Raw genomic sequence first — 25,436 nt, 5'->3', positions numbered from 1 at the left:
CCCTGGGCTTAGTACATTTCACTTTCATCCTCTTAACCTCGTTAATATCTTGCTTGGGACAACAGATACGGCTGTAAGTATCAGAAAACCCTATTATCATGGCTTGAAGGTGCAAGGGTTTATTTGGCTTACACAATAAGCTAAACAATAGGCAAGCCATGTTGGTAGAGTGAATCAAAGAGACCATCAGAAACCCCCACTTTTTTCATTTTCTTGCTCTGCTGTGCAATTTCTATCCTCATGGTTACAAAATAGCTGCTTCATCTCCAGGTATCATGTCAGCAGGCATAGAAGCCAAGGGAGGGCAGCAAGCCAGAAAACTAAAGGTGCACTCTCCCTTCTTTTCACTGGTCAGAACTACGTCAGATGGCCAGCCCTAGCTGCAAGAGATGCTAGTGAAAGATGATTTTTAGCTGGATGCATTGTCGCCCTCAGCAAAATAAAGATGCAGTTTTCTTATTAGCAGAATCCTAACAATTAAGATTCAGTGCTCAGTTTTGATGCCACTCAGCTGAGTGGTCCTCCCTGAATCCCTGTGACAGAGTTGGGACACACAGGTATTAGGCAATCTCATAGATGGCATTGGAGTTACATGAAATATTGTGGTCTTGTTTCCCTATCTGGATTGAAAGCTCCATGAGGAGGACTTGGTCTACCTTTCACACAGTTGTATCTCTACTACCTACATAGTTCCAGATATATAGTAGATGCTCAATAAGTAATAAATGAAGGAGTCACATGAAATTGTGGTCATGTTTCCCTATCTGGATTGAAAGCTCCATGAGAAGGAGGACTTGGTCTGTCTTTCACACAGTTGTATCTCTAGTACCTACATATATAGTTCTAGATATATAGTAGATGCTCAATAAATACTTAATAAATGAAAAATAGCTACTATTTTGCCCCTTTGTAGTTGACACCTAGAGCTTTAGGGAGATAAGATAACTTGCCCTAAGTAACACATTTACTCCTTAATTCCTCCATTCAGTAATGTTTATTGTGCACCTTCTATGAGCCAGGTCTTGTTTCAGACACTTGGGATACATCAGTGAACAAAGCAGATAAAACGACTGCCTTTGAGACCATTACCCCCAATATTTTATTACAAAAAATTTCACACATCCAGCAGAGTTAAACCAATTTCATAGGGAACACGTGTTCAGTTACTACCTAGGTTCTACCAGTCACTGGGGCACACTGATTCCAGTGGGGGAAGGCACACAGTAAACCAGAAACAAAACAAGTAAATTACATGGCATTGTAGAAGGTGGCAACTGCTATGAGAAATACAGAGAAGGTAACGGGATGTAGGGCGTGCAGTTGGGGGTGGTGGTGGCCAGGCTTGGCCTCATTGAGATGGCGACAGTTATGCAAAGACTTGAAGGACGTGAGGGAGCAGTGTCGATATTGGAGGGCAAAGCAGTTCTAGGTAGAGGCAACAGCCAGTGCAAAGGTCCTGAGGTGGGAATCTCTGTTCCAGGAGGGGCAAGGTGGAATGTGTGGTTGGAGGAGGAGCGTTGATGGTGGCTGGGTTAGTAGAGGAGGAGGAGTTTGGGGAAAAAGATCAAGGGAACTCAGCTTTGGACAGGCTATGCTTGAGCAACTCAGGGGCAGAGCTGGGATTTAGATCCCAGACCTCACAACCTTCCTGTATTAGGGTTCTCTAGAGAAATAGAACCAGTAGGATATATATGTCTATTTATTATACGGATTGGTTTATGCAGTTATGGAGGCTAGGTTCCATGCTCTGCCATCTGCAAGGTGGGGTACGAGGAAAGCCAATGACATTAAGTCCCAGGGTAAGTCTGAAGGCCCAAGAGCCAGGAGCTCTGATCTCCAAGGTCAGGAGAAGGTGAATGTCCCAGCTCAAACAGAAAATGTACACTTCCTTTGCTTTTCGTTCTGTTTGGGCTCTCAACAGATGGGATGATGTCTGCCCACATGGGTGAGGGTGGTCTTCTTTTTTTCTTTTTTTGAGATGGAGTCTTGCAGTGTTGCCCAGGCCCGAGTGCAGTGGCATGATCTCGGCTCACTGCAAGCTCCGCCTCCCAGGTTCACGCCATTCGCCTGCCTCAGCCTCCTGAGTAGCTGGGACTACAGGTGCCCGCCACCACGCCCGGCTAATTTTTTATATTTTTAGTAGAGACGGGGTTTTGCCATGTTAGCCAGGATGGTCTTGATCTCCTGAACTCGTGATCGGCCCACCTTGGCCTCCCAAAGTGCTGGGATTACAGGCGTGAGCCACCGCACCTGGCTGAGGGTAGTCTTCTTTACTCAGTCTACAGATTCTAATGCTAATCTCTTCCAGAAATGCCCTCATAGACACACACACCCGGATGTAATGTTTTACCAGCTATCTGGGCATCCTTTAGCTCAGTCAAGTTGACACATGAAATTAACCATCACACTTTACCATTTTGCCACAGCTCTCCCCCAGTCATTCAAAGACACTGTGACCAGCTGGCCAGGTGACAAGAAGTCCTAGGGCACAAGCCTGAAGCCTTCGGGAGAAATTTCAGCTTTACAGGGGGCAGAATGTTTGGTAACTATTTAGATTTAAAGCAGAAGCACTTTGGATTGAGCAATTTCATATGTGACAACTGTCTTTGCCACAAGCAACAGCAGAGACCTGCAGATGAGAACACCTTTATGAAGAGCAAGACCATGCTTTGAAGTTGGACAGAGATCTTGGTTCAAATCCTGGCTCTGCCGCTTGTTAGCTAAGTCACTTCAGGTAAGCAATTTAACTTCTTTGAGCCTTGCTTTCTTGATCTGTCAAGTGGAGGTTAATAATAGTATCACCCCTTGAGGGCAGATAAACTGATGTATGTTTATGCATACATAAACTGATGCATGTGATGTAATTTAGCATGGTGCTGGTCCACAGGTGAATGGAGATGATTTTTGACTTTCTGTCTCACAGAAAGTCTGTACCTCCCCGAGGACATCTCATGCCCACAGCAGCCCAGCAGTGAGTCTCACCAACCCAGACTGACTTTCCAGCCTCATATCCTCAAAGGATCTGACATTTTCCAGCCACCAACCTTGGTTTGCACCATGCCCTTCATCAAAAATGTCTTTGCTTCTCTTTGATGCCTGGGTATCTATTCCTTTAGAACCCATTTCAAATTTCTCCTCCTTAAAGATGCCGTTGGTCACTGTTCCAATCTGTAGGATACTCTGTTTTGCCCAGATCCCTTCTGCACTGCCTTCTGGGACTCAGATACAGAGGGGGCAAAACATCCCGGAAGGGGTGGGGCCCATGGACTGCTCTTGGAGTGGGGACAGAGATCACCACGAGATGGCGCTATTGAGCCATCACTGTCAATTGGTTTTTCTCTGTTTTCATTTTCTTACTTGATGAGAAATGTGTGATTTCCAAATAGTCCCAGAAGGAATAGAACTGTGACTGTGTCCCGCCACTAAAAAGGTGGTTTTGCATATCTCTGATCGTCCTATCGCATCGCCCACTGTTAAAAATTCCATCCCCACACCCAGGGGATTTAGAAGGAGAATATCACACACTTGCCACCACCCCCAATCCATGCAAATACCTTGGTACTTGCTATAGACACTTGGTACACAAATACTGCCTCAGCCTTTTATTAAATTATATTTTATATATTGCATCAGAGTATTAAGCCCTTAGGGGTAGGACCTGGGGTCCATGCCAACTTACTAGAACGGTGTCAACTTCTCTAGGATATGGAATCCACACAGCTCCTTGGAAAGCTGGAAAATGCAGTTTTGAAGCAACCTGCTTCATTTCCACACCAATGGAAAGGAAAGTGATAAATCCTTTATGGCCAAGAGTCAGCTCTGTTTATTTCTTCCTGGAAATGCTATTGATGGTGGCTGGGGAAGTTGTTTGTTTTTTAATCTTTCCCTTGGCAAGGTCTCCTTACTCATAGCCCTTCCTTATGTTCCCCAAATGGTGCAGGGGGCAGTGTTCAGAAGCCCAGTATGCAGGTCTTGCACAGAGGAGAATTATGGCTTAAAGAAACTTGGCTAAGCGCGGTGGCTCACACCTGTAATCCCAGCACTTTGGGTAGGCCAAGGCAGGCAGATCGCTTGAGTCCAGGAGTTTGAGACCAGCCTGGGCAACCTGATGAGACCCCATCTCTACAAAAAATTAGCCAGGGATGGTGGTGCATGCCTGTAGTCCCAGCTACTCGGGAGGCTGAAATGGGAAAATTGCCTGAGTCCAAAAGGTGGATACTAAAGTGAGCCAAGATTGTGCCACTGTACTCCAGTCTAGGTGATAGGGTGAGACCCTGTCTCAAAAAAAACAAAACAAAATAAAAACCAACAACAGAAAAAGAAACTTGGGTGGGATCATGTGTCCAGGCCTCAGCACTGTTGTCCGTTACTCTAACTCCTGCAGAGAGGTCCTTGAACAGATGTAAGCGGACACACCTTGAAGTCAAGGTGCTCTTTGCAAAGCAACACAATGTTATTGACATATTCCATTTGAATAACCAAATTTTGTAGTTGATTGTGCGCTAAGGTGGATACGCATTACATTATGTTCTTATGTAGGGAAGTAGAAGTTAGTGCCAAGATTTAAAGAAAAATCAGTGGGGAAAATAACAGTTGAATCTTATTTGTTTAAAAACTTAGGATTTATTTATTCTTCTGTCCACCCATTCATATATACATTTAACAAAAGTATTTGAAATTAGTTTCATATTGCTATTTATTTTAAAAATAGGTATTATACACATATGGCTCAAAATTGGAAAGATACAAGAGTGTATAGTAAAAGGTAGTTTCCACTCCCATCCTTGTCCTAACCAGTTTGTTTCTTCACAGAAATGGCAACCACTATTGATAGTTTTCTATGTTCCCCTTGAGAAATATTCTATATTGTAAATGTATATTCATCTATTCATTTATTCACCCATCTATCCATTTATTCATCTACCCATCCATTTATTGTCTAGCCACCTATCCATAGATGGATCCATTTATGCATCCATCAATTTATTCATCTATTTACCCATCCATCCATTCATCCATTTATCCATCCATTTACTTTCCATTAATCTATCCATTCTTTCATCCACTTATCCATCCATCTATCCATCCACTTTGCATTCATCTGTCCATTCATTCATCCATCTATTCATTTACTTAACCATTTATCCATCCATCTATCCATCCACACACACATCCATTTATCCATCCATCCATCTATTCACTCATCCATCCATTTATCCATCTAATCCATTCATTAATCCATTTACCCATCTATGTCATTTTTTTCCAGGAAGAGGAAAAAGGCAGCCATTATTTGGTTTTAGATGGTAGACCAAATTTGTGCTACTGTTCCACAGGAAAAGAGATTTGGAACCACTCCTTGGTGTTAAGCCAGCCACTCCAAAGCTGTAGTGTTGCAATGTCATACATCTGTCAGGGAAGCCTGAACATTTTAAAAACAATTGGGTATGGCTATTCAGATTTTATTTTGGCCCAGCATAATGAGTTTGTGTTTGATTCTGAAGGAGAGGGAGATTTGTAATAAATCAGCAAGTGAAATTAAAAGTGAGCCAGTGAGGTGCCATAAAAGGGTGGTTGGAATCAGACATTCTCAAATCCATATCCTATCCCCACCCATGTTAAAAGCTATATAGGAGGTTATTTAGCTTCTTGGGAGTCTCAATTTTCCTCTTATGTTCTGAGATGGGGATAATTGTATTTTTCTTTGCAGGTTAAAGGCTAACACAATGCTTGGATATAGTCAGTGCTCATGTGGTAACTGCCCTTAACATTATTAAGCCCACATAATTCTCTTCTTTTTTGTAAGCAGTTGAGATCTTTAGGTTGAAGATTCAATATACAATGTAACAGAGTCAGAGGGTGGGTGGCAAAAGGTACATACATACTGCAGGGCAGGGACTTGGAGTATGGAATGGAGAAATAGCAGAGGACATCTTCCAGCTGCAGTTGGGATGGGTGCTGAGCTACAAAGCTACTAGAGAAATAGGAAACTCAGGTCTCATCATTGCAGGGACCCTTGTTTCCTGCAAAGAATCCTTGGAGAAATCTCTCCCACTGTCTCTGGGCATTGTATTCAGAAATGTCTGGCCTGGATGATAGTCTTCCTGCTTTTGGCCTCACCCTCTATCCACTGTCCTCTGCTGAATCTTTCTAAAATGCTTGCTTAAAACTCCTTATCTCCTTCAGGAGAAAGTTAAATCCTTTACCACACAAGGCCATTACCTGGGGGCCCTTTCTAACTCCTCCCACCTCAATTTTGTCCTCTTTCTGCAGGTATCTAAGTGTCATGATTTAGATGTCCTGGCATGCACTGTGCTCTTTTTCTGGAAGCCTCTTTTCTTTCTTCATCCAACTACCTCCTCTTCTTCCTTCAAGACTCAGCTGAGACTCTCTTGAGCAAATTTTCCAAGACTCCTTAAGGGGAAGGACCTGGTCCAAGTTGACTTGGTGTCTCCGTCATCAAGCACAATGCCTGGTTCACAATGGACTCTTCATGCATCTCTTTCTATAACATGAGAAGGATCAGAGGGTGAGGATTGGAGCTGGGTGTCTTAAAAATCTGTGAGAGTCGAAGCTAAGCCAGTGATGTTTGCTTTGTAGCTATTCTTGTGATATTACAATCCTTCAGAGTGGTGAGGTTGGTGGGAGTGGTACAAACAAACAAACAAACAAACAAACAAAACCTAGTTTCTTTGTCTTGGATTTTCCTGTCTCAGTTTATAGAGAGAGACTATCCATCATATTTTATTTTAGCTTAACCAAAGTTTTACTTTTTGTTGTTTCTTTTTTTCTTTGCTGGGATCTTAAAAGAGATTGAATAAAAATTCAGTTGTAGGAATGGCTTTACCTTCCTCTCTGGTCTTGGTGTTTTGTTTTTAGACTATGATATCACATGTCAAGACTATGATATCATATCAGGACTAGGATATCAAGTTTATAATAGAACAATAATTATGTATTATTTAAACTTATTTTCATCAAACTATAACTAATACACAATGGATTTTTTAATGGTATATACAGATATTTAAAATTTGAAATAATTTTAGATTTATAGAAAAGTTACAACGATACTATAGCAAGTTCCAAGAAATCCCTTCTCAGTTTCAGTTTTTCTTAAATTTTGTTGTTGTTGTTGAGACGGAATCTCGTTCGGTCTCCAGGCTGGAGTGTGGTGGCACGATCTCGGCTCACTGCAACCTCCACCTCCTTGGTTCTAGCAATTCTCCTGCCTCAGCCCCCTAAGTAGCTGGCACTACAGGCACGTGTCACCTCACAGCTAATTTTTTTATTTTTAGTAGAGACGAGGTTTCACTATGTTGGTGGTCAAGACCACCAGGCTGGTCTTGAACTTCTGACCTCGTGATCTGCCCACCTCGGCCTCCCAAAGTGCTGGGATTACAGGTGTCAGCCATTGTGCCCGGCTTCTTTAATGTTAAAAAAAAATGTTAATGTCTTTGTCACAACTTTGGAAACTATTAAGTGCATTCCAAATTTTATTTGAATTTCACCAGTTTTTCTACTAATGTCTTTTTCCTGTCCAGGATTCAATCCAGAGTTTCATGTTGCATTTATTCTCACATTTCTGTAGTCTCTTCTGGTATGGAACAATTTCTCCATCTTTCCTTATTTTTCATGATCTTGATAGTTTTGAGGGGTACTGGTTAGGGATTTTGTAGAAGTGGACTTGGTGATTAGAACCTAGGTCTGGCCGCCTACCCATCACAGTATCAGTAAAAGCCTCCCTTGAAATTTACCAATGGCATGAACATTTCAGATGAGTCTGCCATCTTTGGTCCTAGAGACCTGTCTTGGAGACAGAGACCTCACAGACTCAGAGATTCAGGTGCTTTTTCTGGTAATGATTTTTGTCTGTGGGCTGATTACAAAGGTGGATGAGACTTTGGCCAAAGCTAAGGCTGCAGGGTCTGGGCTAAAAAATTCCAGAAAAACTACCTTGCCATGGGAGGCTGAGTTCCAAATCACAGCCTGTGTGCAGCCTGCTTTACCAAATAATGAGGCACTGGGTGCTTTTTAAGGCAGCTGACCTTTGGAGCAAATTATCCAAGGAAATCTGATTAGCTAGTTCACTGGGTTCCTGCAAAATGGAGCTTGGTGTATTTCTGCAGCAGAAATGTCAGCATAATTGGAGTTTCTGGAGCTCAAAGAGCTTCTTTCTTATTGTTTCCATCCTTTGGAGAAAAAAAAAAAAACCCAAACAAACAAAACCCAAACCCCCAAAGAATTGTTCTTTGACTTATATTCTTTGCTTTTGCACATGGTTCAGAAGCTGCTCCTGACTGTGTTTACGACTTTATTAATCAGGGGAACAGCCCGAACATCATTTAAACAAACAAGGCCAAAAAAAAAAAAAAAAAAAATCCATCCCCAAACAGATGATGTGAGCTTAATAGAGATGGCCAAGCCAAAGACCTTAAATAAATAAACTGACTTTAATTTGTAGGAAGGAGCATGGGGTGGTCATTACTTGAGGCTGTGTGCCATGCGATGTAACCAAATTTGAAACTCGCTAATTTCATTATTTTAATGGAAGTCTGCCTCCCATTCATTAGGCTGACATATGACTAGCCATTAGTAACAGTCCACTTCCAAAGCTATGGTGGATAAAGGGTGATTGGAAATGAGCGAGGGCCAGGCCTGGTGGAGGCTGGCAATTTCAGAAGGGAACTGGTGGGTGGGACTTATGCAAGAGGCAGGGAACACAGCTAGGAAAATTGTCAATGTGGATGGAGGCAGCAAACCATTGAGTCCAAATACAGGCTTGAGAGACCTGGGTTTGAATTCTGGTTCTGCCACATACTGGCTGTGTGACCTTGGGCAAGTTATACCCCCGCACTGAGCTTCAGTTTGCTCATCTGTGAGATGGGAGTAATCATAGTTCCTATCTCATAGGGTTGCTTGCGATGACTCAATGAGGCAAATTCTTAGGAGGCTCTAGTATAGGGCTTGGCAAAAGTAACCACTTAATAAATGGTAGCTATGATGATGATAACGTTGGCCAAAGTCCCCAGTATTTAGGGACTTGGAGATTTTGCTAATGAAGAAACGAAGGCTGACAGAAATAAAGTAAGGTATCCAAGTTTGCCCCAAACTTGGACTCAAATTTCTGACTCTTAATCCTATACTCTTAAAATCCTATACTCTTAAAAAAAATCCTATACTCTTAGTCCTATGCTCTTAAAACCCGTATTTTTAAAATTGTTTCATTTCTTGAACAGGCCAGTCATTCATATGATTGAAAAATTTAAAAACAAGAGTATGCTAGAATAGTCAGTGAAAATTGTCCCTTCTGCCCGGAACATTTCCTGTTCACAGACAGCCATTGTTATGTGTTTCTTCTTTATCTTTGCAGAATTTCAGGTACGTACAAGCAAATACAAATGTATATGCACTTCTTTTTTTTTTTATTACACAGACAGTTCTGTATCCTGCCTTTTAAAACTTATATCCTTCTTATCTTTCTGTATCAGGGTATAGTGAGTTCTTTCATTCTTACTTATAATTATATGTTTTTCTATTATAATGGATATATTATGTCTTATTTAATTATTTCTCTCTTGATGAACAGTTGGGAAAGTTCTCATCTTTTGCTATTACAAACCACAATGCGATGAATAACATTGCATGTATGTCATTGTGTACAGGTGTGCGTATATTCTAGGATAAATTTCCAAAAGTAGAATTGCTGAGTTACAGGGTAAATGCATTTCTGATTCTGATAGTGCTCAAAGGTCCGGGGGCACATAGAGATGGTGCTTTAGCAGTGAGCTTAGGCTGACAGCGGTTAAGAGAGACATGCCTCAGGTTGCCAGTTAAAAAAAAAATCTGCATAATGTGTTGCTTAAAGAATGTGGTAAGGTGAAAGCTTGGAAATACTGGTGTCATTGGAAAGACAGAAATAAGACAGAGATTGTGTTGGGAAGAGAACATGGAATTTCAAGTAATTTCTGCCTGGGTTTGCATCTTGACCCTGCCACTCCTGGCTATATGACCTTGGGCAGGTTGCTTCACATCTCTGAGCTCAGTATTCTCACCTGTAAAATAAAGACCATGATAACTTCCATTATAGGCTGCTGGAGGAAGTAAAGAAGAAAATATAAACAGCAGTTAGCATGATGTCTGGCACATGGTGTGCATTCAGGATATAACTGGGGCCTTTGGGTGAGTAACTAAGTTCATAATGACTCATAACTAGCTAACATTATTATATTATATATACTATACTGTATTAGTGGGAAATAGCTAACATTTATTGAGTGTTTACTATGTGGCATGCACTGTGCTTACTGCCTCCTATGAAACATTCCACTTACCACTCATAACAACTCTGTGAAGTATTCTTGCTCACCTCAGCTTACAGATGGGGAAACTGAGGCAGGACACTCAAGTACTTTGTCTGGTGAAACACTGTGAACAAATGACAGAGCTTATATTTGAACTGAAGCCACTTGTCTTGGAGGGCTCCTCTGATCCCACATCCTGTTCTTTTTTTTTTTTTTTTTTTTTGGAGATGGAGTTTTGCTCTTGTTGCCCAGTCTGGAGTACAGTGATGCAATCTCGGCTCACTGCAACCTCCCTCTCCCAGGTTCAAGCAGTTCTCCTGCCTCAGCCTCCAGAGTGGCCGGGATTACAGGCACCCACCACCACGCCTGGCTAATTTTTTGTATTTTTAGTAGAGATGGGGTTTCACCATGTTGGCCAGGTTGGTCTCAAATTCCTGACCACAGGTCATCCACCCACCTCAGCCTCCCAAAGTGCTGGGATTACAGGCGTGAGCCACTGCGCCCAGCCCATCCTGTTCTTTTGATCTACGTATTATAGCATAAGAGGCTGACTTATTCTGAGACAAGGACATCATGGGTGGAGCCCCCTTCTCATCTCAGTGTGACCTAGTTCAGCTTCCCCATCTCTTAGGCAGATACCATTGGGTTCAGAAAGGTTCAAGGGCACTTTTTCTCCTCTTAGCTTAGTGCTTCCTCAAATGATCCATGACTTATGACCTTATGACGATGCTGTGTGGTGAGTGTGAAATCAGATGAAGATTTTTATCCCGACATGATGAACACAAGCGTTGCATAACCTGACTCGGGTTACCCAGGATCTATCCTCTGCTTGTGGTCACCACTGCTAGGATTTTGGAAGAACCCTTTAAAAACTAAGCTCTCTGAGGACAGGCATTTTTGTTTGGTTCACTATTGTGATGCCAATGATTAGAAAAATGCCTGGGCCCACAGGAGGGACTTATGTTCAATGCAGAGGTGGATAAATGAGAAGGAGACTGTTTGCCACAGAATACTAAGAGATTTTATTGTTCTTGTCATAGGAACCAGGCAATATTCCAGACAAACATGACATCAGTAACATCCATATGTCTGTGATGGGGTAGGAGAGAAGACTACTTTTCAGGTGGGACATTTTGATTGGAGAGGGTCTCTGATTCAGAGAGTGAGGTGAGCTATTTTCTTCTTGGGAGTTCTTGGCATTTGATAATCCTTGGTGTTTATTTCAAATTATGGAAGAATTTGAGATTTACTTAGACATCTTGGCATGCAGCGCTAAACCTCAGACTTCCTGAATTTATTTACCAGCTAGGGGAAGCATATTCCCCACTTTAATTTTATTTACAAAGGGCTCTAGTCTGGTGTGAAGTCTGAAGGCATATTTGTTGTAGGAGTTACTCAATTAGCCAGCGAGAAAAGAACAAAGGAAAAGTCATTATGCAGATGTATGCCCATTCAAAGCTATTCCGCCTCTAGATGCTTTCTTCGTAGTGAATGGAGGAACTCCAGTCTGCAAGTCTCTCGTCTCTGCTGTGTTTTCTGCTAATTCTCTTCTAATATTAGGCCATGAATGATTAATAATATTGCATTTTGACACTGTTAGATTTTGTCAATTTTTTTCAATATAAAAGCAGATAATTACAGATTACTTTAACATCCAGGAAGTGAAATCAACCATGAATTACACTCAGACTCATCCACAACCCCTTGAATATATTTCTTTTTTTTTTTTCAATAGGAGATTGAAGTTTCTTTCTTTAGTCATTTACACAAGTCATGTCTGACAATTGAGAAAATGCTGTTCACATAAAACATCATAAATTAAAAATATACAGTGTTTGTATTTTAATACAATAGGGTCCCAGGATTCAAACAAAGAATTCTGATCTCAGAAGTTGCATTATGTAGTTATGTGTTCTGCTTTAAAGCACTATACTGGAGGTGAACTTGAAACTGCCTTTGCAGAAATTATAACTGAGGAAATTATGACAATGAAGGAGATCAGACCTAACCAGCTACAGCTTGCATCTAATCTTAAAGCTATCCTTATTCATTCCTGGGCATAGGCCGAAATAACCTTGGGAAGGAATTTACAGTTTGACTCTGAAACAAAATTGATAATAGCCCTTTCCTGAAAAGACCCCTTTCTTGCCTGGTGACCAGTCTGCCTTTGTAGGACTAACAAATTGGCTACAAGATTGGAAATTATGGTTTAGGGGTCATGCAGCCCCTGACTCCAAGAGTCTGAACCTCCCCAGATTGCTCCTAGGGATAGCATCATTATTGTAAAACTGAAGATCAGTGCTTGAGATATCTGCAAACCCTGCACTCAGTGGATCAGCTGACACCACCCAGACTGGTAACTTGGCTCCCAGTTCTGCCATCCCACCCAGGAACAGAAGACCACAAGAAAACCTCACTTCCACCCCCTATGATACCATCTCCAACCTGACCAATCAGCACCACTTCCTGGGCCGCTGCCCACCAAAGTATCTCTAAAAACTCTGATCCCCAAATGCTCCAGGAAGGCTGATTTGAATAATAATAAAACTCAGGTCTCCCACACACGTGGCTCCGTGTGAATTACTGTTTTTCCACTGCAATTCCCCCATCTTGCTAAATTGGCTCTGTCTAGGCAGGGGGCCAGGTGAACGCATTGGATGGTATATTTCTCAAGAGTCAAATATTAATAGGTTTCACATGTAAGACTTACGTATGTGTGTGTGTGTTTACATACACATATATTTCAATAGCTTTTGGGGTTCAAGTGGTTTTTGGTTACATGGATGAATTATAAATTATATAGTGGTAAAGTCTAAGATTTTAGTACCTGTCACCTGAGTAGTGTACACTGTACCCAATATGTAGTTTTTGTATCCTTCATTCCCTTTTCATCCTCTCCTCTTCTGAGTCTCCAGTGTCCATTATATCACTCTGTATGCCTTTATGTACCTATGGCTTAGTTCCCACTTATAAGTGAGCATATATGGTATTTGGTTTTCCATTCCTGAGTTATTTCACTTAGAATAACGGCCTCCAGCTCCATCCAAGTTGCTGCAATGACATTATTATATTATTATTTTTTCATGGCTGAGTAGTATTCCATGGTGTATATGTACACACATTTTCTTTATCCACTCATTGGTCAATGAGCACTTAGGTTGGTTTCATATCTCGACAATTGTGAATCCTAAATTTTACATGCAAGGTTTTGCATCTGTAGAGGAAGACAGGATTCTCAGTGCATGTGCCAATTTTTGGGTTTTCCACTTGAGAATCTTCACCAGTTTCCTCTTCAGAATCAAATTCCTGACTATCTGGTGCTTCAAAGTTATCCAGAGGTTCATCATTCAGTCTCTGGGTTGCCTCTGTCATATACTGTACTCTGCCGCTTTTGCCAATTGCTTACTCTCCTTTTCCAAGTGGTCAATTTCATTGTTCTTTCTTCAATTTCTCTGTGAAGCTTCTCATTTTTCTTAAGTGTTTCATAGAGGGTGTTCCTTTGTTCTGCTACTTCTCTCCAATATTGAGGGGATAAATTTCATTTAATCCTAAGATCAAATGCTTCTTGGGTGACTCCTCCAAGGATTTAATTGTCACTCTATTCTGGGACAATGACAACTCTAGAGTGGGAAGTCCTGGCTGTCAACTGGTCATTCCAATGCTTCCTCTTGGATATGTTTTGGGCCAGTCACTTTTTTTTTTTTTTCCCAACAAGAGATCTGGCTGTGGAAGGATGAATCATCTTCAGAGTTCTTCTTGGGGAGAAACTGTTCTTTACATTCTCTTTGATTCTTCCTTGTTTCTACTTTATCCTAGGATTCATTATACAGCTGGTAAAGCACAAAAGATGGGAGGAGAGGATTAATGATCATAGTGAATTCAGGTGGCTGTGGCACAGCCAACCTACATTGATCCCCACTGTCGCTGGAGTGGCTGGGGCACACTGCTGAAAAGACTTACTCCTCTTGAACATACTCCTTTGAGTCGTTTTTGTATATGTAATTTTGCATATTTTTTTCTTTTTTTATTATTATACTTTAAGTTTTAGGGTACACGTGCACAACATGCAGGTTAGTTATGTATGTATACATGTGCCATGTTGGTGTGCTGCACCCATTAACTCGTCATTTAGCATTAGGTATACTTTTAATCATAGTGCCATACAATTGTATTGCATTTTCCATTTATAGCATATTATAATTATTTTGACTTTTATTATGAAATTTTCAAACAGAAAAGTAGATAGTATAATAAAATAAAAAGTATATATATAACAAGTATGTCGGCTGGGTGTGGTGGCTCATGCCTTTAATCCCAGCACTTTGGGAGGCTGAGGCAGGCAGATCACTTGAGGTCAGGAGTTCGAGACCAGCCTGGCCAACATGGTGAAACGCTATCTCTACTAAAAATAAAAAAAATTAGCTGGGTTTGGTGGTGGGTGCCCGTAATCCCATCTACTCAAGAGGCTGAGGCAGGGGAATCACTTGAACCTGGGAGGTGGAGGTTGCAGTGAGCCAAGATCATGCCACTGCACTCCAGCCTGGGCAACAGAGCAAGACTCCATCTAAAAAAAAATTATATATATAACAAGTATGTAAACAAAATACATAAGTAAAAGGTAGAATAAAAAAAGATAGCATAATACACACCCATGTATTTATCGCTTAGAATTAACACGAATATTATATTTTCTTTGTGCATTTTTTCTTAAGTGGTTCAAAAGGAAGTACAGACATCATGATATTAAACCCTAAATCAGTGGCTCTCAACTGAGGGTAATTTTGACCCATGTCCTCCGCAAGAGGACTTTTGGCACTGTCTGGAGACAATGTTGGTTGTCACAAAAGGAAGCATGCCTGCATCCCTGGTAGAGATCAGGGATGTTACTAAACATGCTACAATGCACAGGACTGCCCCCTCCAAAACAAAGAATTACCTGGTTCTAAATGCCAGTAGTGCTAAGGTTGAAAACCTTTGGTCTAAATGATTAAGAATGCGTTTCTTAAATTGCAAAATTTCACATAACCGCATAGCACCATCACTTCTAACAAAGTGAAAAATAACTCTTTAAAATTGTCTAATAACCAGTCCATGTTTCTCCACCATTCCACTAAAATGTTTTTTACAGCTGGTTTTAGCAAACACTTTCCATTTTATTAGCACTGCTAATAGAATCTCATTCTAAATGACTACAGAAGAGTCTGTTCAATGGATTCCCTGAAATTTATTCAAAGGATCTATTTTTAGATACTAGTTTTGCTTCCAGGTTTTAGACAAATTATATTTTTGTAAATAATGACAGTTTACTTCTTTTCTTACTTTGTGCCTTTTCTTTCTTTTATTTGCCTTATGTTCTGGCTAAAAACTTCAGTGAATACTGAACACAGCGTATGAGAGTGGGCATCCTTTTGTTGTTCCAGATTTTAGGAGCAAAAGATTTAATATTTTATTAATTATGATATTAACTGTAGGTTTTTAAAGATGAACCTTATCATATTGGAGATGTTCCCATCTATTCCTAGTTTCACTGAGCGTTTTTATCATAAAGAACTAATGATTTCTGTCAAATTTTTTTTCTGTGTATTTTGAAATGATCAAATGGTTTTCCCTGTTACTCTGTTATAGTATGATGAATTATATTGATTGAATTTCATTAAACCAACCTTGCTTTCTTGGAATAAACCTTGCTTGGTCATGATGTATTATTCTTTATATGTATGTGTACATATATATCTATAGATACCTATACATATATACATATATCTATATATATATATATATAGATATGTATACATATATAGAGAGAGAGCGAGCTGGATTCTGTTTGCAAATATTTGGTTTAGAATTTTTGTGCCTATGGGCTGGGTGCGGTGGCTCACACCTGTAATCCCAGCACTACTTCAAAAACAATTTGAGGCCAGGCGCGGTGGCTTACACATGTAATCCCAGCACTTTGGGAGGCTGAAGTGGGCAGATCACTTGAGGTCAGGAGTTTGAGACCAGCCTGGCCAGCATGGCAAAGCCCCGTCTCTACTAAAAATGCAAAAATTAGCCGGGGATGGTGGTGCACACGTGTAATCCCAGCTACCTGGGAGGCTGAGGCAGGAGAATCGCTTGAACCGGAAGGCAGAGGTTGCAGTGAGCCAAGATCGTGCCAGTGCACTCCAGCCTGGGCGACATAGAGAGATTCATCTCAAAAACAAAAAAGAAACAAAACACCATTTAAAATACACAAACCAAAACCATTTCAGATACCCTCAAAAAAGTACAAAAACAACAGAAACGGCCGGGTGCGGTGGCTCACACCTGTAATCCCAGCACTTTTGGGAGGCCGAGGTGGGTGGCTCACTTGAGGTCAGTAGCCACCAAGACCATCCTGGCCAACATGGTGAAACCCTGTCTCTACTAAAAATACAAAAATTAGCCAGGCATGGCGGTGTCATCCCAGCTACTCAGGAGACTGAGGCAGGAGAATCGCTTGAACCCGGGAGGTGGAGGTTGCAGTGAGCCGAGATCACGCCATTGCACTGCAGCCGGGGCAACAAAGGGAGACTCCATGTCAAAAATAAAAAAATAACCGAAACATTTTTCTGCTACCAAAATTAACCACCTAAAGGCAATGGACAAGTAGTATGGTAACATACTGGAGTTCTACAGAAATATTCAACCAGGAAATTACCCAGTGACATTCTGTAGAATGCGCTTTTTTTTTTTTTTCAAGTGAAGAGACATACAATTACCTAGTGGGAATGTGGTTTGGAAGTGAGTGTCACCACTGTTAGGTCAGGTGCTCGGGAAAGCCTTATTAAGTGTTCTTCTCTCTTTGAAAGTAGAATTATGATGGGAAACTGGTTCAACTTAGAGTACTGTAACAACTAGGTTTCCTTAGAACAAAGCCATTTACGAAGGAGCCATATAAATCTACAGCCTCGGCTCACTTTGTTTAAACTCTACTGAAAACAAGGCAGAAACTTCTAAGCCTTGAAATGAATCAACAATCAACAGCTAAAAACTGTCAGTTTTCTTGATTGTTCTGAGGACCTCAGATCCTTCAACTAGTAGCCAAATTCTTGTCTCCCGAAGATATTTTAAAACCAAGGGTAGAATGATGAAATTCTAAACATGCCCCAATAGACACACTAGCCAGACTCATAGTAACTGAACTCACTGCTGTTTAATACGAAATAGACAAGTACTGTAAAAAGATAACCAGTGCTCTACCTTCAGCACTCTCAACAAACTTAAAAATACAAAACTTGGCCAGGCACAGTGGCTCTCGCCTGTAATCCCAGCATTTTGGGAGGCCAAGACGGGTGGATCACTTGAGGTCAGGAGTTCGAGACCAGCCTGGGCAACATGGTGAAACCTCATCTCTACTAAAAATACAAAAATTAGCTGGGCGTGGTGGCGGGCACCTGTAATCTCAGCTACTTGGGAAGCTGAGGCAGAACAATCGCTTGAACCTAGGGAGGCAGAGGTTACGGTGAGCCGAGTTAGGGCCACTGCACTCCAGCCTGTGACAGAGCGAAACTCCATCTCAAAAAACAAAAACAAACAAAAAAAACTTAGCCAGGCGTCGTGGTGGGTGCCTATAGTCCTAGCTACTCAGGAGGCTGAGGTGAAAGATCACTTGAGCCCAGGGATTTGAAGTTACGATGAGCTATAATCACACCATTATACTCCAGCTTGGGTGACGAAGTAAGATCCGGTCTCTAAAAAATAATAAGTAAAAAGTTTTTTAAAATACACACAACCTTGGTGATCAGGCTTTGGCTGCAACTCTGGCCCAGGAGGCCAGAAAAAAAAATACACACAAGGCATTCGCAAAGAACAGTGAGCAGATAATAGATAAATCTTTAGTTTTATGAGAGTGACAAGACTGAGAGGTTTTACGTAAGGGATTGCTGTTCTCGGCTTTGAAAGCCTTCTCTACACTCTCTGCAGGGCTCACTTACCACACTGTGACTTCCACTAGAGTACACTGGACATCTGATCCCTTTCTAGATTCCTTCAGGACCACAATTTATTCATCTTGGTGTTATTTCAAGTGCCTAGCATAGCATCTTACATTCAGTGGACTGGTAAACGTTAATGAGTCGCTAGTACATATATCTGAGCAAAACCAGAAATTCGCATTTCTGGAAAAAAATTCCATTCCAATACTGCTAACTCAACCCAGAAGGTTATCAAATCTCTTTTTCATTCCTTTCTCTTCAACCAGAAAGAAAAGACTATCTGAACACTTTCAGACATTTCTTCCCCAGCAAACCAAAGCAAGCAAATCAAGGCTTAAACTTTGTCGTCTACATTACTTCCTTAACTTGTTCAAACTGAAATTGCTGTCTTTTCACGCTGTGCAACTTCAGAAAAGGTAAAAAATAAAGAACAGAAGAATGCAATAAGATATGTACTGACAGCACTACGTAATACCTGCTCCAAAGAGGGTTTTTATACCAGTCAAAAATTCTAAGTTTAAACAACTGCTCAACTTGGCACAGCATAGCCCTAGATGATGCCTTCGCTTCTTCCCTAAATCCTCAGTCTCAAGCCATTCATACGTGTAAAACCATGAAACAAGAGGCAAACAGGTCAGCCATGGCAGGAGAAGTAACAAAAGGCAGTGTTTACTACTGTGATACTCCAGGGATACTGTGGGGCCTCTCCTCTACCCCATCTGCTGTCCCACTGAAGCCTAAAAACACCTTTATATGAGCACTGTTCTTGCAGGCACTTCAGTCTCAAAAACATTCTCAAATACAGAATCTTACCTATTATCTACCTCAACAGATAGAATTTAACATATTAATAAAGTGTAAGGGCCTTTCTGGATTAAACAACCATTACTTTGATTTGGAATCCTCTCTACTCTGGTGGCCCTGAAGAGGTCACTTCTGAGATGTTCCAGCTTAAAACTGAGAATATTGTAAAAAGCATCTGCCAAGTGGTGATGGTTGCATAATCTTACAAATATATTAAAAGCCACTGAACTGTATGTACACTTTACTTTTCTTTTTGGACAGTGTCTCATTTGGTCACCCAGGCTGAGTGCAATGGTGCCATCATAGCTCACTGCAGCCTCCAGCTCCTGGGCTCAAGAGATCCTCCCACCTCAACCTCCCAAGTAGCTGGGACTACAGGTTTGTGCCACCACACCCAGCTGTTTTTTTTTTTTTTTTTTGAGACAGAGTGTCAATGTCGCCCAGGCTAGAGTGCAGTGGTGTGATCTCGGCTCACTGCAACCTCCGCCTCCCAGGTTCAAGTGATTCTCCTGCCTCAGCCTCCCAAGTAGCTGGGACTATGGGCGCGCACCACCATGCCTGGCTAATTTTTATATTTTTAATAGAGACAGGTTTCGCCACGTTGGCCAGGCTGGTCTCGAACTCCTGACCTCAGGTGATCCGTCCACCTCGGCCTCCCAAAGTGCTGGGATTACAGGCATGAGCCACTGCATCCAGCTGTAGTGTTTTTTTTTGTTTGTTTGTTTTTTTGTGGAGACAGGGTCTCAGTCTCACTATGTTTTATGGAGGCCTCAGGCAATCCTCTCACCTCAGCCTCCCAGAGTGTTGGGTTTATAAGTGTGAGCCAATGCGCCCAGCTTGTACAGTTGAAAAGGGTGAATTTTACAGTGTGTAAGTTAAATCTCAATCATTTAAAAAAAAAAAAAAAAAAGGCCAGGCGCGGTGGCTCACACCTGTAATCCCAGCACTTTGGGAGGCCAAGGCGGGCAGATCACCTGAGGTCAGAAGTTCAAGACCAGCCTAGCCAACATGGTGAAACCCCATCCCTGCAAAAACACACACACACAAAATAGCTGGGCATGATGGCAGGTGCCTGTAATCCCAGCTACGCGGGAGGCTGAGGCAGGAGAATTGCTTGAACCTGGGAGGAGGAGGTTGTAGTCAGCCGAGATCGTGCCATTCCACTCCAGCCTGGGCAACAGAGCAAGACTCCGTCTCAAAAAAAAAACAAAAAAAAAAAACCTCCTCCTCCAATAAATAAGGCATTCAGCAAATACTGAACACTACAAAACATAATGTTTCTCTTTAAAATTCAAGTTCCACAATACAATCTGCTAAGTTTTGGAGACAGTGCCTCCTCCAAGTAAGTACTGAGGGCTGCTGGTTTTATTCCATGCTTGTTTCTTAATGGCAGTGAGTTCTGAGAAGCATTAAAGGTGAGATGATGCAAAGAACACCACATCATTACTTTAGAAGCTCTGGCTGTTCTAAAAAGTTCAAGTAACCCTAAAATTACTAAACCAGTTTCTTATCTAACAATAAAAAAAAACTAGGTGCAAATTGCAACTTAAATACATCCTATCAGATAAAATGCTTGTTCTAATATACATTAAGCCTTGTCTTCTATATTTTTATTTATTTGGGGACCTCACTTTTTAAGGAGAATCTCTTGGCCAATTTACTTGGCTCTAGAGAACTGTGCTTAAATGAATTACACTTAATTACACTTAAATGGGTTCCACTTAATTATTTCTTAAGGAACCTATATTCTTGAGTTTTCAAAGAGATCCAAGGTCAATACTGAATCCCAAGGTCTGACTCTCCAGGCTCCTTCAACAGCTTTCCCAGCATGCAGTTTAAAAACACACCCACCACAAATTTCGGCTATGGCTTAACTAAGAACAAAACATGCTAGCCCTATTGTCCACTTCCTCGCTATCAAAAAAACCTTGCAAACTTTTTGGTTCCCCCTTTGTAAGTTGCAATCCAGGTGTTATTTCCTATTTATCCCCCTGCTTTTTATAAGCACTGATTGTTCTCCGATGCTGGCTTTTTATGGACTTAATAGTCTGGAACATGCAATCCAACAGTCTCAATATAACCCTGGACCTCAATTTAGAAAATCAGTTCTTTTCCAAATAGACATCCTATATAGGACAATTTTTTAAAACCATTAACTGGCATTTTGGTACAAGCAATTGGTAAAGTCAGTAACACCAAAATAGTTTTTTGATTACAAACAAGAAAGCTGACCATGCTGTACGGATTCTCTTACTCACAGCTACTTCCCTACAGGTTTTCGTATCTCCAATTTCTAGCACTGTCAAAGAGAAAAAGATTAGGTGTAACTACAAATTAGCAACTATCAGAAGAGAGAAAGCCTGCGTAAGAGGTAATACCTAGTCACCAACAGTGACCATTCTAGACCAAGGTTGGTTATCCCCGGATGACTCGATGGACAGGCTGTAAATGGAGTCCTGAGTCTAGTCAGAGTGGTGCTGGTGGCTCCACAGAAAGGAGGAAGAGCCAAGAAAGAAAATGGCTGGATACACGGAATCTGCAAAGTAAGGTAGGGAATGGGCACTTTTAGGAGCTGAGAAGTGAAGTAGGTTAGGCAGTCAAAATGGCTTGATGTAAGTCAAGAATTACAAGCTAAGCTTCCTTATTCAAGAGGAAAACATTGTTTAGGGCCGTACCACCCTGAAAGTGCTCGATCTCCTCAAAAGAAAACATCAACCACCCACACAAATAAATGCCACTGTCAACAAAACCACCAAATCAACCGTGTTGACGTACATACGTCATCAGAGTGTTTCTCCAGACACTATCCTTTTACCACGAAAGAGCACGCGGTGACAAAAGTTTCTGTAGAAACCAAACTCCTGGAGCACTTTTATAATGTCCACTTATCTAAGAACCACCACAATACAGAACTTTAAAGAGAGAAATCAACAATATGTTCTCACTTAAAATGCGCTGGATGTCATGACCCACCCCACTAACGTCCTGGCTAAATGATGAAAGGACGTTCAGCCTTTTCCTTCCTTTTTCATTTTCTCTTTAAGGAAACACTGATAGTTCCTAAAATAAGCAGCATTAGGAAGAGAATACTTAAGTTCACTCATTTGACATTCCCACAAAATCAGTACCTGAAAGCAAGCTACCTACCACAAAATAAGCACCATTATGAGAATACATAAGTTCACTCATTGGATATTCCTACAAAGTCGGCACCTGCAAGCACGCTACCTACGACTTAAGCAACCCCTAAGTACGGGAAGATGTTTAAAAACCAAAGTTAACTCGAAATTTTATGGATTAGAAAATGTATGTCTACTAGCTACGGTCAGAAAGACACGTGAGAACTATTAAATTATAACAAATGCTCAAGTGTCTGAAGAAACAGACTGAATTACTGATGCACGAACACAGTGAGTTATTCCAAGCAATCTGAATAAGGTCAATGATTTTACAGCAATGAAAATTCTCTAAACGTGTCGCTGACAAAGGATAAAAGTGTAAGCTTCACTTTAAAAAGACACAAATCAATATAGTGTCCTATCACACATTAAGTGAGGAATCCTAACTTCGTGGCACTTTGTAAACTTTAGAAGCGTACACAATGCTAAGGGTAAAACAGATCTTGGTATTGATAGCCAAGTTTCTGTCCGATCACAAGGCTGCAATGCATCTTGGGATTCCTTCAGGACGGTTGGGGGCCACGGATAGTTTAAACCGTAATTACAGTTTCAATAGTAGAAAACGCAGCAGAAGACGCTCTCTCGGCTGGGCCTAAGGTGAAAGGAAAACTCGGCCGTTTGTCCTCCCCAACTCCTGGGATCTCTAAACGCCCACCCAAATGACTCCTGGCTCCATCTGTCCTCATTCTGCGCCTCGTGGCAGGGATCCGCCGCGGCCCCCACTCCGTCCCATACGGTTCCCATCTCAAGGGGGTAACTGTGGACTCTAGAGCAGGGCAGGGGCGCGGAGGGGCGGCACTCGGGTCCAGGTCTTTGGGCGCGCTGCCCGCTGTCCGCTCCCCGCCCGGCCACCGCCGCGGGCCGCCCCACGAAGGCCGGCTCCCGGGCTCGGGGCGCCCCACCCAGGCAGACGGCGCCACTGTCAGCGCCCCAAGTGCCGACCCGGCCCCAGGGCCGCGCGCCCCCGGACCGCACCCCTACGCCATGTGGGCTCCGGCGCCCGGCCTGACTTCCTCCCGCGTCCCCGGGGCTGCCCCGCGTCCCGGGCCTTTACCCGCAGGACCTCCCGCGCCGCTGCCGGCTCCGTGGTTATTGGCGGCGCCGCCAGCTGGGGGTGGCGGCGCTGCCGGGCCCCGCAGGAAGGACGGCACGAACTCGGCGGCGTGGACGTTGGGCACGAAGGGCTTGGCGTTGACGTTGAGTTGCCGGCTGAAGGCCGCGCTGAGGTTCTCCCGCTGGGCCTCGGCCGCCGCCGCCAGGGAGCCGCCGCCGCCGCACGGGCCCGGCCCGGGGGCTTCCATGTCCGCCTGGTCCCAGCAGTCAGGCGCCGAGTCGCTGCTGCTGCCGCCGCTGCTGCTCCCGGCGCCGCCGCCGCCACTGCCCGGATCCATGATCGGGGGGGCCGTGTGTGTGGTGGACAGAGAGTGGGAAATGGAGGCAGGGGCGCCCGGCCGGGGAGGAGTGGGCAACGCTGACCGAGGGAAGGCGGCGGGGCAGAAGGGCCGGGAGCTAGCGACAAAGATCCCGGCGTCGCGGCGGCAGCAGCTCCAGTCCCGACTCCACACTCGCGACGACGACAGAGGCGGCGGCGGCGGCTCAACCCTCCTCCTCGTGTGTGTGAGCGGATCTCCTCCCACCCAACCACCTCCGACGGCCTCACAGCCAACCCCACGCCCGGCGCGGATTGACCCCTCGCCGCCACCCGTACCTTCGCCTCGCGAGTTCTCTGTTCTGGCCGCTCCCGTTTCCGGCTATTTAGCGCGGCGGGAGGTGGAACTACAAGTTCCGGCAGCGCCCGCGCTACACGGCTGCGGTTTTCCCGGGGGCCGACGGGAGTCGAAGTTCAGGGACAGGGCTCAACCGGAAGCGGCTCAGGCTCCCGGCAGGCAACGCGAGGAGGCGGAGGTCTGGTGGCCGCTCCGCGGCCCCACCTGTCACCTGGTGGGGGGGGGTGGTGGGCAGCGGCAGGCCCTGGTTGGTGCAGCTCTGGGCTGGGCCGAAGACCGAGAGTATTTTAGCCCATAGGAGGGGTCCACTGTGGCCTGCTGGACACAGGCTAGGGGAAAACGGACAGCATCTATAACGTGGGGAAGAAAAATACACTCAGCTCCCGAAAATTGTTGTACTCTCTTTTCACCACCTTTCCTGCGTTCTCTGCCTCACAGTCTCCGTACCTTATTCTCTTTCCACCTTCTTTCTCCTCACCCCCAGCCAGATTTTGCCCTTCGTTTCAAAGCCGGTGCAGATTGCAAAGCTGATTTCATTTTATGTAATCATTTCGTGGAAGAAACAATAGAACCGTGAGATATTCCGGCTTAAAACTGCAGTGTGGCTCATAAAGCGCTGGGGCCCAGGCTCTGCCCAGGCAGAAGGGATTGTTAACTGGAAAATTTCAATGACTCACCGTTTGTTTGACTAGTCATATAAAGCCTTCACCCAAATTTTTCCATCCTTTCCTCCTCCCTGCCAAAGGGTTTGCAAATTAAACAGAGGATTGCCGTATTCCATGGTGTATCCGGCTTACCTAACAGGGTTATTTTGGTGAGTCTAGCTTCCTTATGCACCATTACGTGAAGTGGTTTCCTTTTGAATGGTATGATTTGCTCAAGAATTCCCATAGTACTTTTCATCGACTGCATCTTACACTTACAGATTAGGTAAACCTGGGAAAAGAACAAAAGCAAACGAGAAATACTTTAAAGAGTTCGCATTTAGGCCCTTCATGAAGTAGGAAAAAATGTTGCTCTGAGTACCTGTTAAGCTTTCCTGTAATTCACCCATGTGGAGCCCAAGACAGAGAAAAACATATTGTTAGTATTTTTCTGAAAGGAGTCTAGACAGGGTGCAACTAATCTGCCTAGAAATTACAGACTAAAGAAGTACATACATAGAATAGAATACATAGAATACATAGAATAAGGTTGTTTCTGAACAACCTTAGGTTGTTAAAAAAAAAAAAAAACCTAACAAAATCCAGATCTAGATCTGTATTTTAATTTTCTTTTTTCTTTTTTTTGAGACGGAGTCTTGCTCTGTAGCCCAGGCTGGAGTGCAGTGGCGCGATGTCGGCTCGCTGCAAGCCCGCCTCCCGGGTTCACAACATTCTCCTGCCTCAGTCTCCGGAGTAGCTGGGACTAGAGGCGCCCGCCATCACGCCCGGCTAATTTTTTTTGTATTGTTATTAGAGACGAGGT

At 43.0% G+C, this 25,436-nt stretch overlaps 2 protein-coding genes across 2 annotated transcripts in view; one reads left to right on the top strand and one right to left on the bottom strand.

Annotated features, from left to right (window-relative positions):
* LOC115933349 (BOS complex subunit NOMO3-like) overlaps window positions 1–15,986 on the top strand; it is a 39,198-nt gene extending 23,212 nt beyond the window's left edge. The window contains exons 9-12 of the transcript XR_010131346.1: window positions 2,427–2,734; window positions 6,274–6,529; window positions 9,240–10,182; window positions 11,345–15,986. The gene's annotated coding sequence lies outside the window, so the exon portion shown is untranslated. The remainder of the gene's footprint in view (window positions 1–2,426; window positions 2,735–6,273; window positions 6,530–9,239; window positions 10,183–11,344) is intronic.
* On the bottom strand, window positions 4,604–24,809 carry LOC129527626 (CCR4-NOT transcription complex subunit 3-like). The gene is made up of 4 exons (XM_055365746.2): window positions 24,767–24,809; window positions 24,047–24,233; window positions 23,297–23,973; window positions 4,604–6,505 (listed from the first exon to the last, which is right to left on the bottom strand). Exons 1-4 carry the CDS (start codon window positions 24,807–24,809, stop codon window positions 6,492–6,494), a joined length of 921 nt encoding a protein of 306 aa, XP_055221721.2. The 3' UTR covers window positions 4,604–6,491.
* Between the last annotated feature and the right edge of the window lie 627 nt (window positions 24,810–25,436).

This window comes from Gorilla gorilla, chromosome 18 (genome assembly GCF_029281585.2).
Source record: "Gorilla gorilla gorilla isolate KB3781 chromosome 18, NHGRI_mGorGor1-v2.1_pri, whole genome shotgun sequence".
Lineage (NCBI taxonomy): Eukaryota > Metazoa > Chordata > Mammalia > Primates > Hominidae > Gorilla > Gorilla gorilla.
This window is presented reverse-complemented; position numbering and strand designations above follow the sequence as displayed.

Bases quoted from the DNA above. Each gene is read 5' to 3' on its own strand.
- LOC129527626 (XM_055365746.2), bottom strand. From the start codon at position 24,809: ATGGTGCATAAGGAAGCTAGACTCACCAAAATAACCCTGTTAG. The intron at 24,234-24,766 runs GTAAGCCGGATA...TCTTCGGCCCAG, and splicing joins CACCAAAATAACCCTGTTAG to CCCAGAGCTGCACCAACCAG. The intron at 23,974-24,046 runs GTAGCGCGGGCG...GGGAGCGGCCAG, and splicing joins CCCGGGAAAACCGCAGCCGT to AACAGAGAACTCGCGAGGCG.